The 12714-nt window shown below is 44.0% G+C and overlaps 1 protein-coding gene across 1 annotated transcript in view; it reads left to right on the top strand.

Annotated features, from left to right (window-relative positions):
• The window catches only part of IMPG1 (interphotoreceptor matrix proteoglycan 1), a 123043-nt gene that overhangs the window by 83279 nt on the left and 27050 nt on the right, over positions 1–12714 (top strand). Inside the window, exons 13-14 of the mRNA XM_036249068.1 lie at positions 5182–5726; positions 8135–8354. Of these exons, the coding sequence (XP_036104961.1) occupies positions 5182–5726; positions 8135–8354 (765 nt within the window). The remainder of the gene's footprint in view (positions 1–5181; positions 5727–8134; positions 8355–12714) is intronic.

Here is a 12714-nt window from a genome sequence, read left to right as displayed (position 1 = left end):
AGCTGGGTGTCCTACAATTCCGTCATGACACCCACTACCTGGAGTCGCACAGACCTCACAGGTTAAGGGCTCAGTTCTACAAGCCTGGTCCCCACCGCCGATGATGGTCGCAAGTCCCAGGCTGTCACTTGTACTTCTGGTCGATCAACTATGAATGGGGGTTCCAAACCTCTGTGCTGCCGCCTGAAGGACTGGCTCTAAATCACCGGCTCTGAGAGCCAATGGGGCTCAGCCTTCACAAGTCCCCGGCACCTCCCAAGGCCGGCCACCCCGCCCGTTTCTCCCTGCGGGGCTGGACTGCCCACCTTCCCGGCACTGCGCAGCGGGCTCTGCCAGGGACGCGGGCCAGACACCAAACACAGGGTGGGGCAGAGTCGGTCTGCAGTTGTGAGGACAGGAAACAGGCCGTTCTTATGTTATTACTTATTAATTCTTGTATTGTTTTCCATATGAACCATTGTAAGCCTACTTTCGTCTTACCTGTGTATGTTTCTGATTACTTCAGAGCTACTTACACCTGTAACATTCAAACATGAAGGATAACTTGACTTTCGGAGTTGCTTGCCCTGCCATTTTCGTTGATGCCCCTCTGAGATTTCTTGGAACTGCATTTGAATATAAAATTGTCTCAAAATAAAAATAATATTTGAAAGTCAAATCATATTAAAGAGTTCTGACAAATAGAGCACTTTGCAACCTCACGCTTCCTGGCGCAGCCCATTAACCAATAGATCCTTTGACCCCCTTCGCTATTTCTTCTGGTACTTGCTCTTCTCGTGTTTTTAAATCATATATATCTTCCACATTATCAGTCTTCTATGTAATTTACAGACTTTTTATTATCTTAAATAAGGATTTAAATTTCTCACAATACTATCCCCTCTCAATATGGTGGCAATTCTTATTAAATCAATATCCAGTGTTTACATTGTATATCATAGTTGATCTATTTGCTCTATGTTTTCTTTCTGTTTTCCTGGAGTTAATGTTGTTGTTGTTGTTTTATTTTTTTCATTTGCTTAGTTTTCTTTGTACTTATTGCCAGTTCTTCCCAAATTTTCCATTAAAATTTCCAAGAAATTTTCCACATCAGATAACTTACACTCCAATCTTCAGAGACCTTCGCTTTCTCTCTGGACTACTCCTCTTTAGGTTTTCTGGACAGCTGTCACCTAAGACTTGCCTTTGTTATTACCCCTAGAATGTCCTTGGCCTTTCTCTGAGCTGAAGCCCCAGATCCCTAGACCTTAGGCCTCCTCTCTGGCCCTCTCTCCTGTTCTGTGGAGCACGCTCATCAGCAGTTTGTCAAGTTAAAAATGTGGTACAATTTGGAGAGCTTGGCGACATAGGTACTCCACATACCTGTCTCTTGAGAATAATCTAATTTCACAGCTGGGTTACCTATCTCCCTAAGATACCCCTTTACCATCTTCCAGCATATTTCATTAACTTATTTTCAGTATCCCATTTCTTCCTATTTCTTGGTTTACCCTATTATCTTAGGTAAACCCATTCTAAGAAAGGTTGCCTGGGAGGAGTTTTGAAGACTTGGGGTGTTTGAAATATCTTTAGTCATCCTCACACTTGGACTGATAGTATAGAACCATGAAGGACACTTATATCTGTCTCTATAATGTGCCAAAAAGGAAGATAATAACTTTCTGGTCGTGATAAATAAGAATAGGTTTCTTTGATATAGAATTAAGAATGTCCTGATCATGCCACTTGAAAATCAAAATGAGATTCTGGAATCTTTTGTTTTTTAGATTTTTAAACATAGAATAGGTGACCACTTGATATTTATGAGTTAGTGTATATAAGTGTGTATACGTGACCCTTTGAAGTAGGATTTAAAATCGCCTTTCATCAGCACTTGTCCTTCCCACTTTGCTCATCTTCTCTTGGCCCTCTTCTGTCTACTAATGGGCTTCTGTCTGCCCACACTGAGCCCATCCTCACCCTTTACTGGCTTATCTCACTTGGGGCTTCAGCTAGGTCTGGGTTCCTCTACTTTGGTTTGAACTAGCTCATCTATGGTCTTTGCTTTTCGCCGGGCCTCCTTCCCAGAGAATGACCAAAATACCTCCTGCCCTACACCCAACAGCTTCTAGCCAGCATCCCCACCATAAGCATGCCTCACACCCCCGGCACACTCCAACACAGTAGCTAAATAGTCAACTTATTTTGTGTTGTGTGTTTTGCATACCTCAAGATGAAATGAATGGCCTTGGCTTTGGGGCCTGACTTCTCCAGTGCAACATAAAAACCTTCATGTTCAAATGACCTGTGTCACTGTCGAACCTAATTTCTATGTAAGAATCTGATGAAAATGTAATTATATGTACTTAAAATACATTTACAAGTAGTGGTAAGGTTTGTATGATATTTTTATTCCAAAGGAATTGATTTTGGCCTTCGTTTCAATATCAAGTCATGAGAGAGTAGGAACATTTAGCCCTGGCCGGTTTGGCTCAGCAGTTAGAGCATCGGCCTGCGGTCCAGGGAGACTCTGGTTCGGTTCCCACTAAGGGCACGTACCTCGATTGCAGTTTGTTCCTGGCCCTGGTTGAGTCGTGTGGGTGGCAGCCACTTGATGTGTCCCTTTCATATCATGTTTCTCCCCCCCCCCCCCCCCGCACCCCTGCCCACTCTATCGGAACAAAATATCAAAAAAATGTCCTCGGGTGAGGATAAAAAAAAAAAAAAATTAAAAAATAAATCACATTTAAATAGTGCTGCTAGATTCAGCAAAGAAAAATACAAGATACCCAGTTAAATTTTAATTTCAGATAAACAACAATATTTCAGTATAAGTGTGTTCCAATGGGAATCCTGTATTTTATCTAGCAAACTTACATTTAAATAGCCAACTGAAGTAGGGCACAGACTGACATCCCTCAGAAGAGGGGATGGGGGGTGGGGGGGTGGGAAGAGATTAACCACAGAACTTATATGCATGTGTGCATGACCAATGGACATGGACAACTAAGCCGGGGACAGGGTGGAGGGGGGGTGGGGTGGGGGGTGCCAATGGAGTAAAAAGGTAAAATATCTGTAACAAAAAAATAAATAAATAAATAAAAATTAAAAAAAAAAGAAAAGAAAAGAAAAAATAAAATAAAATAAATAGCCAACTGTTCTTATCAGTAAAATAACTTAGACAGGTTTATTGTGAAAGTGAATGATTAATGTTAAGATGCCACAAAAACAGAGTTAGAAATTTACTTGTATTGGTTTATGACATAATACAGTGAACTATTTTAATCTGGCTGAAGTCTATAAAGTGAGAAAGGTGTACGTAATGAGATGCTGGCCCAGGAGCAGAACAAAGACATCTGTCACAGTCCTTCTTCCCTGACCCTTGCCATCCGGAGGAGCACAGAGGTCACATCACAGGAGCACAAATTCACATGCATTTTCCCCAACACAAAGAAGTCAACTCCAATCACTGATAGCACCTGAAGCTTTCACTTAACGCATCCCAGATCCTACCATGGATGTCTTAGCTCAGGCTGCTGGCTATAACAAAATGTGATAGCCTGGGTGGCTTAAACAATAGAAATCTACTTCTCACAGTTCTGAAGGCTGGGAGTGCAAGATCAAGTTGCTGGCTGATGTGGTTCCTGGTGAGGACCTTCCCTCTGGTTTGCAGACTGATGCCTTCTTGTTGTGTCCTCACAAAGCAGAGAGAAAGAGACAGAGAGAGATCACGTCTCTCCTGCCTGCTCATAGAAAGGCACTAATCCCATTAATAGGGGCTCCACCCTCCTAACCTAATTACCTCCCAACAACCCCCACCTCCAAATATGGCCACACTGGAAGTTAGAGCTTCAACATATGAATTTGGGGAGAATACAAACATTCAGTCTATGGTCATGGATTGAATAAAATGACAGTGTATATCCAGAGAGATCTTGGATACTAGGAAACATCATTTCTGACAGTTGAGTGAACTATGAGTGGACACACCAGGCGCCCTCTCCAGGTGAGAGAACAGAGAATGCTTCTCTGAAAGCTGAGTACAGTTTGCCAACAGGCAAGTTTTATTTTAAGATACTGATGAAAGTAATATGATTCCACCTCTTGGAGCTGTTTATCACTTCGAATCTCAGTTTGGGTGATAGCATTCTCATAAATTAGCTGACTGAGAGTCCACAGACGATAGCCGCATCCAGACAGTCCATTCATCATGCTTAGCATTTGGATTTCAGTCCAGCTTCCCACATATTTGCCAAAATGCCACTGCAGTGATCGCAGAAAGTTCTCTGTTTTGATCTGTCTAGTGTCTTAAATATTGTCAGTGGCTCTGGATTTAGGTTTATTGGAATGCTTTAATAACCCACCAATGTTTTTATCTGATAGTTTTATTTCACCACTTCTCATAAACACTTACTAATTTCAATTTTACACCAACATTGGGATGGATGTCAGTAGTTCAATGTGTACCTACCTAAGACAGCAAGATGGTGGTAGAAATTATCAAGGCATAATCCTGTAAAAGTGACAAAACCTTTAAATATTATCAAATATTTAGCAAGTTGTGTGGGGAATATAAAGTTCACATTATACATGTAACCCACACCTTTACTCTCTCAATAGCATGTTGCAAATTAGCAAGTTATTCAATCAGATTATACAATTTCAGAAAAGCACAATTTAAATTTTAATTGGTAAAGCTACCAAAATATGATAACTGGAATCCCCAAAAAATCCAAATGAAGAAAAATACAGGCTTGCATGATAGGAAGGCAAATAAAATTTCTGGGCCAAAACCGCACAGCTCGTTGGGAATTCCAGGTGGGGATGTGGGATCCAAATCTATTCAATGTCATCTGCTGTTTGGCACCACCTGGTGACCTAGTCAGCTTTACCACCTGGTCCCCAGGTGTGCTGTGTCTGGCTGAGTGTAATTCCAGAAATTCTAGGTAATTTGTACTCTTTTAGTCTCAGGCATCTAGAGGTATCGGCCTGAATAAAATGGATTCAGGACCCATCTGCTGTCTCCCTAGGTTTAGACACAGGGTTGCCTGCCGTTTCTGTACCAAGTTCTTATTTTTAAAAATATGACATTAAACTAATCAATATAAATGTTATTTTTTTAAAGTTAAGTTTAACTCTGGATTTTTTCTTTCCTTCTATTTTTTGGTGCAATGCTTGGACGTAATGAATTGGTCTCAGGAGCTTTCTCCACGGACAGTTCCTTGTCTCCACTTGCTGTGGGCTCTACCTCCCTGTCAGAAACTCGACCTTTCTTTACGGCACCGAGCATCTTCTCTCTGCCTGCTCCAAGTGCCACCGACAGAATGTCCATTGACCAGACAGTGCTAGTCCCAGGGCTCACCATCCTCACTGATGATTATCCTGCCATCAGCCAAGCAGCTCTGGAAATTTCACATCTGCCTGCATCTTCAGAGGACAGCCGGTTGAGTACAGGCAGCCAAGATAGAGTCCAAGACTTCGATGAAATGGGTCAATCTAACACTCCTGCCTCCTCTGAGATACCACGATTCAGCGGGTATGTGTCCACCGCAGACCGTTTCTCAGCAACTACCACTCCTGTTCCAGCTTTCCGGTATATCACCACCAGCTCGATGACCACCGGCGCCAAGGGCCGAGAGCTGGTGGTGTTCTTCAGTCTGCGGGTCGCCAACGTGCCCTTCTCCGACGACCTGTTCGACAAGAGCTCCCTGGAGTACCAAGCTCTGGAGCAGCGATTCACACAGCTGGTGAGTGGGCACTACTTACAATTCTCTGTCTCTTCTTTTTTTTCTGTTGTTACTTTATGACACAATCACTGGCTGTCTTGAGCAACGCAGGCTGTAAGAGACAAGCCATTGGACCGCTACTGCCGAGGGCATTCAGCCCAAGTGCCGAGATGAGTTCGGATCCAATGGACAAGTTGGTTCTCTGGTAGACACAGGAGCAGACACTGGCCCCCAACCTCCTGGGAACAGACTTATATTTAAGATTTTTCCATTACAGTTCTTCCTAGTTTAGTTTTTCCAGGTATAATACATAGCCACTCAAGTTCTGAACTTGAGATTGAAAAGCAATGTGAGCAGAGTTGTCCTACGTTACAGCGTCACTGTTTTCCAGCCATCGGCCCAAAAGACTCAAAGCTAGAAAGGTCCGGCACAGATGAGGCCAAGTTCAGGGGTAAAGATTCTTTTTTAAGTTTCCCTTAAGTTTTTTTTTAAACTAAAAAGTGGCCAAAGGTCTAATCATTTCTGATCCATAACAATGAAAATGAGAAAATTATCATGATAGCATGTATCTTTGGTTATAAAACACCCCTCAAACCCACATTTGCTTTGTTTCTACATGTGTGATAAGAAACACGTGTACAGTAAGAAACACTGAGCCATGTAATCTCTCTGCACAATCGGTACCAAAGTCAAGTACACAATGCACATCATAGAGAGTGCAGAATTTGTGAAAATAACAGAAAAAATATTTGTGAACCTCATGTAAGTGAAATCATATAAATCAAAATCACATAAAATAGAATTCTTCAGGTAAACTTGAAAGGAAGACTTTGTGCAGTCTAGCCCCCCACAACCTCCCACAGTGAGGTGAGTGGATAACTGGGACAACCTCAGGGAACGGAGTCCCAGGGGATCGAGCCCAGGTGTGTTCGCTAGGGTACATGCTAAGCTGCCACAATGAAGAGGTAAAAAATACAGTAACGTAAGATACAAAGTTCACCTCTCTTTCACTTGGTGGGTGGGACAGCTTCAGTCTACAGTGCCATCCAGGAACGCATATTCCTTATATCTTGTAAGTCTGCCAATCCGAGGGTGTTTCCTTATTCACACAGTCAAGACTGGGTCACTTCCCTGTTTCCACTTGTGAGGAGGGGAGAGAAAGCCCAGGGCAAGCAATTTCCTAAGCAAGTGATACCAAAGTTGCATGGGAGCCTGGGAAATGTGGTCTCTAGCAAAGCAGCCCCTTTTTCATGAAAAAGAAGAGAATGGATTTGAAGGAAGGAGCAGCTAATCATTTGCACAGTGAGCAAAGGCAGGGACTTCCCTCCAGAGTCCAAAGCAATGCTCAGACACAAAGAATGAGTTCAAAGTATGTAGGCAAAATCATGATTAGATTGGAAAAAGAAGTTCCAAGCTCTAATTATTTTATTTTCACGGTAACCTTGGGGCGAGGGGGTTGTACAAGAATGTGGGTCAGGGTCTGAATCGAAATTCTGGTAGGGTGGGGACGGGACACAATGGAGCCTGTCGGGGCCAAGCCTGGGAGGTTGCAGCTTGCACCTGTGTGCTCCCTGGGCAGGTATCGGTTCATGGACGAGTGGCTCACTTTCAGGGCAGGAACGAGGCAGACAGGGCCGAATTACTACCATTTCTGGAGAGAGATCTCAAGGATGGCTGTGGCCCACAAGAGGCAGGTGTGGGAGCCTGAAGCCAGTGCCCTGGGGCAGACATCTGATATTGTTAAATTATAGTTGGGAAGAGGTCCTTAGGGAGCCACTTTTTCTTCTCCCTCACAGGCCAGATCAGGGCACCAAGGTACAACACCATGGCTAAGTGTCTCAGTGAAGGTCACACAGCTAGTTAGGACCAGTTCCAGGACCGGCTGCCAGTTCCCTGCTGTTTCCGCTGCACTGCGATCGTGTTGACCCTGAAACACACCCTGTGTACACAGACAGGCCGATGTCTGAGCTGTTGTTTATCTCAGTGGCTCATTTCGAGTTGGTTGCTTCCAACTAGAGGTCCCTTTGCACAGGCGTAGGGCAAGCAGTCTGCTCCTGGGCTCAGTTTGGAACATGTTTTTATTTACTTGGATTTTTTAAACAACCTGAACCTGGCATTCCTGCTTTGCTGATAACACTGGCCTGGATTTTTAAAATCCTCTGTTCTCACAATTCATTATGAACAGAACCGCTGCCCATCCATCTCAATACACAGAGAGAAAGGTGGAAATCTGGGGCATAATCACTGCAAATAGGTCGTTAAGTGGTGGAGTTCCAGTCTCCCGTTAAATCCAAACACACAAGGATAAACACGTAAATAACAAGGAAGGGGAATTTATGCCTCGGATAAGGAACAGTGAGGACAGGTGGGACTAGCCGCAGCTGAGCGCTTAGCATACACTTAAGAGCAAACCATCTCTCACTTCGCAGCTGGTTCCGTATCTACGCTCCAATCTCACAGGATTTAAGCAACTTGAAATACTTAACTTCAAAAACGGAAGTGTGATTGTGAACAGCAAGCTGCGGTTCGCCACGTCGGTGCCGTACAACCTCACCAAGGCCGTGCACGGGGTCCTGGAGGACTTCTGTTCTGCGGCAGCCCAACAACTGGATCTGGAAATAGACAGCTACTCTCTCAGCGTTGAGCCAGGTAAAAGCAGTCAATTCCGAAAGTGCGGGAGTTGGGGGTTTTCTTGGTTTGTTTAAGCTTGCAGATCAACTTTGAGGTCACAAAAATCAAATTAAGACCACACTTCCTAAAATAACCTTTTGGAAGCCATGAATCACCTTATTCAAAAGGTAGGGCCCTAAGACACGCAGGTTAACCAGCGGTGCCCAAATCGGGAACTATTTCCACCATTACTTTCAAAATTCTGTTTTCTGAACAACTGAAAGAAATTTTGTTTGCTGTCTGTCTTTACGTCCCTGGAGAGCAAGGGGCCAAGGCTGCCAGTCGGGTGGAAGACAAAGCTTCCCAGTAGGCCGCGAATTAGGAAAGACTTTTGAACATCCTCTCCAGCTTTCTGTGGACTGACAACGAAGGCAGAGAGAAAGGCCTTGGGCAAAATCCAAACAGAAAGCTCCTTTGGGAGAAACGTATCCTCAATCCAGCAGAACTGGTGCAACTTGAAGAAAATTGCCTCCTCCTTGTAAACAGGCTCATTAAAATGACAGGTGCCTTGGGCACTATGCCTGGCCTCTAATGGGGTGGCTGAGTGAGCCCTCTGGCTCCCCTAAGAAATCAAAGGCCCCCTCAGTGCTAGTCGAACACCGCCTCTCCCCCTGGAAACTTCCTCAGAAATAAGAAGGAACCAGGCGTCCTTGCCCGTCAAGATCAGGCCCATTTCTTCAGTCAGTTGAAAATAACAGCAGGGACCGTACAGGGAAAACTTGGAAAGTAGAAGGGAGGTGAGGGTCCAGTCCCTGCCTTCCTGACTCCCTTGGGGAGCTCAGTTTACTTAGAGACCCGTCCAAACACGAGGAAGTAAATGTAAGAACCGAAGGGAAGCGGGGGAGAACTGGAGGTGCTGCCCTGGGGACAGGCTTCTCGGTGTAGGCCCGCCCACTCCCCGTTCCTTCCACCGAGGCCAGGAAGCTGGTAGTGCATTTCCAGGGACGTGTAAGGGACCCTGGTGAAGCTGGGGAAAAGCAGAGTGGCACTGCCCCTGGAGGGCTGCCATCCCGGATGTGGATCCTGTGTGCTAACAGCAGCACTCAATTTCTGCAGCTGGAAAGTGGAAAGAGTAACAGGTGTGAGGATTAACTGAAATAATGGAGCCACCCCTCAGTATCCACGAGGGGGTTGGTTCCAGGACCCCTGAGGATACTGACCTGGGCCCCGAGGCTAAGGCGACTAAATAACTCCATTTTTATCATCAATGGAACTTCCTCGATATTTTTCCAATGATAGATTAATTACCCCTAGAATTTTGCCTAAGATTATAGTTGCCGCACGTGTCGGGAGGCATTTGCAGTGTCTGGTATTTGCAGGTACTTGTGAGCCCTTTTGACTTCTGTAATCGCTGTCACACCCACTACTGTACTGGTCCCCTAAGTGGGGGGCAAAAAGGGGATGGGGATTCTGTCTTTAAAATCAAATGAGCAAGAAGAATCTGTGCTGAGGATCTGGGGAAGCTGTACCCCGCAGCCCACAGGTGTAATGAAGCGCTCCTTTACAATTCGGCTGTGTGTCTCTGGTTATCTCGCTGACACGTTACAACAATATAAAAATCCAAAGATGCTCCAGTCCCTAGATAAAATGGCTGGCACAGTGTTTGCATGTAACCTGGCACATCCCCCTGTACCCTTGTAAATGCTATGTGAATAGTTGTTATGCTATATTATTTAGGGAATAAGGACAAGATAAAAAGTCTGTATATGTTCAGTACAGACACAACCATTGTAGGCCTAACTGTAAACTGTAGACATAGTATGCATCCGTAGGAACATGACATTTGTTTTCAAATATTTTCAATTCAGGGTTGGTTGAATCTGTGGATGCAGAACCCATGGATGTGAAGGGGACTGTATTTACAACACTTAACATAACACTCAGCATTTGCAGTTGACTAATAAATGTTTAGTTAATATTGCAACATCATCATTGTTAATGTGACTAACAATTTGTGACCTGCATAGGGTACCAGAACAATAACAAGCACGTGACAAGGTATATTTGTGCAGAGGTTGGAATTAAAATTATTTTCACCGATTTCCTGCGAGAATTCAGCTATGCGCCTATCCTCTAGGAAGCCAATAGTGGTAGAAATTAGATGGTGCTAACATCAGCTCCGATCCCTGCTGGAGCCAAATTTATGCTGCGCTACTCAAGAAATGCCCCCGGGCTGCCCCGTACTCTGTGGGGTAGATGCCCAATTTATCTCTTAATCGTGAAACAACAGGGGAAAGCCAGAGTGTACTGGATGACCTGAGAAATGATCCTACTCTATGTCTTACCAGACACTGGGAAAGAAAATCTGAATTCTTAATACACTGAAAATTCACAGAATGAACGAATGGGTGGAGGACAGGGGAAGGTCTGCCAAGAAATGACTGTGGCAAGGCAGCTAGAACATGAGTAACGCCTGAACCAGAGGTCTGAGGACAGCAGAATTAGAAAATAAATGTGGATTTAACAAAAGTTAAAAATAGCCCAGCCAGTGTGGCTCAGTGGTTGAGCATCGACTCATGCACCAAGAGGTCCCTGGTTCAATTTTCGGTCAGGGCAACGCCCAGGTTGTGGGCCCGATCCCCAGTGCAGGGCATGCAGGAGGTGGGCGGTTGATGTTCTCTCTCATTGATGTTTCTATCTCTCTCTCCCTCTCCCTTCCTCTCTCTCTAAAAAATTAATAAAGGGGAAAAAAGTTAAAAATAAACAACAATGAGCTTTATTAATTTCTCTATATAAATCAAAATAGATAAATCCAATATCCAAAAGGGCTCCTATTTAGAGTGATAAACCACTGTGCCAATCTGCCCCCAAAAGTGTTTCTTTAATCAATGCTGGGGATGGGAGAGAAGGCTGTAATGAGCAAACAGGAACAGGCAAGGTTTGGAGGGGGCTTCCTAACTCACAGCTAGGGACCCTAGTTTAGTTATTTCACCAAGGATAAAGGGTAGAGTCACCCAGCAAGTGCTTGATGATTCAGCCTTGACTATCTTGTATGTGCTTAATACAAAGCCATAAACCATCTGCCTGACCAGTGTGGCTCCAAGGATTAAGCGTCGTCCCATGGACTGAGAGGTCCAGGTTCTATTCCCATCACAAGCCTGGGTTGCAGGCTCGGACCCCAATAGGGGGCGTGCAGGAGACAGCAGATTAGTGTTTCTTTCTCAAATCCATGTTTCTATCTTTTTCTCCTGTCCTCTCTCTAAAAAATTAAATAAAAATAATTTTTTAAAAAACAATAAGCAATCATCCACCACCATATAACATATTAATGCATGAAAGTTCCTGACCAAAGAATCTGCCAGTGTGGTCAAAGAGGGACACCTCAGAATGATGCTGGGCTCAAAGTTATGCTCTGTTCATGCAAAAAGACTTTCCTTTTCTTTTTATTTCTTTATTTATTTTAATTTTATTTTTGTTACAGATCTTTCTCCTTTTTTACCCCATTGACACCCTCCTCCCCTGTCCCCGGCTTTGTTGTCCATGTCCATTGGTTATGCATACATGCACATAAGTTCTGTGGTTTATCTCTTCCCACACCCCACCACCCCCTCTTCTGAGGGTTGTCAGTCTGTACCCTACTTCCGTGTTTCTGGGTCTACCCTATTCCTCAGACTGTTATATTCATTATATTCCATACATACGTGAGAACATGTGGTATTTGTCTTTTTCTGCTTGGCTTGTTTCACTTAGGATAATACTTTCCAGGTCCCTCCATGTCGTCTCAAAGGATAAGAGATCTTTCTTTCTTACAGCTGCATAGTACTCCATTGTGTATATGTACCACTGCTTTTTTATCCATTCGTCTACTGATGGACACTTGGGCTATTTCCAGATCTTAGCTATTGTAAATAGTGCTGCTATGAACATGGGGATACATATATTCTTTCTGATTGGTATTTCAGGCTTCTTAGGGTATATTCCTAAAAGCAGGATCACTGGGTCGAATGGAAGTTCAAGTTTTAATTTTTTGAGGTAACACCATATTGTTTTGCATAGTGGCTGCACCAGTCTGCATTCCCACCAGCAGTGTACTAGAGTCCCCTTTTCTCCACACCCTCGCCAACACTTGTTTGATGATTTGTTGATGGCGGTCATTCTGACAAGCGTGAGGTGATACCTCATTGTTGTTTTAATTTGCATCTCTCTGATGATTAGTGATGTTGAGCATTTCTTCATATGTCTCTTGGCCATTTGTATGTCCCGTTTGGAGAGGTGTCTATTCAGCTCCTCTGCCCATTTTTTAATTGGGTTCTTTGTTGAGTTGTATAAGTACTCTATATATTTTGGAAATTAACCCCATACCTGATATATCATTGGCAATGATGTTCTCCCATACAGT

Source organism: Molossus molossus, unplaced genomic scaffold (assembly GCF_014108415.1).
Source record: "Molossus molossus isolate mMolMol1 unplaced genomic scaffold, mMolMol1.p scaffold_m16_p_8, whole genome shotgun sequence".
Lineage (NCBI taxonomy): Eukaryota > Metazoa > Chordata > Mammalia > Chiroptera > Molossidae > Molossus > Molossus molossus.
Note: the sequence above shows the minus strand (reverse complement) of the source record. Positions and strands in the feature narration are given on the sequence as shown.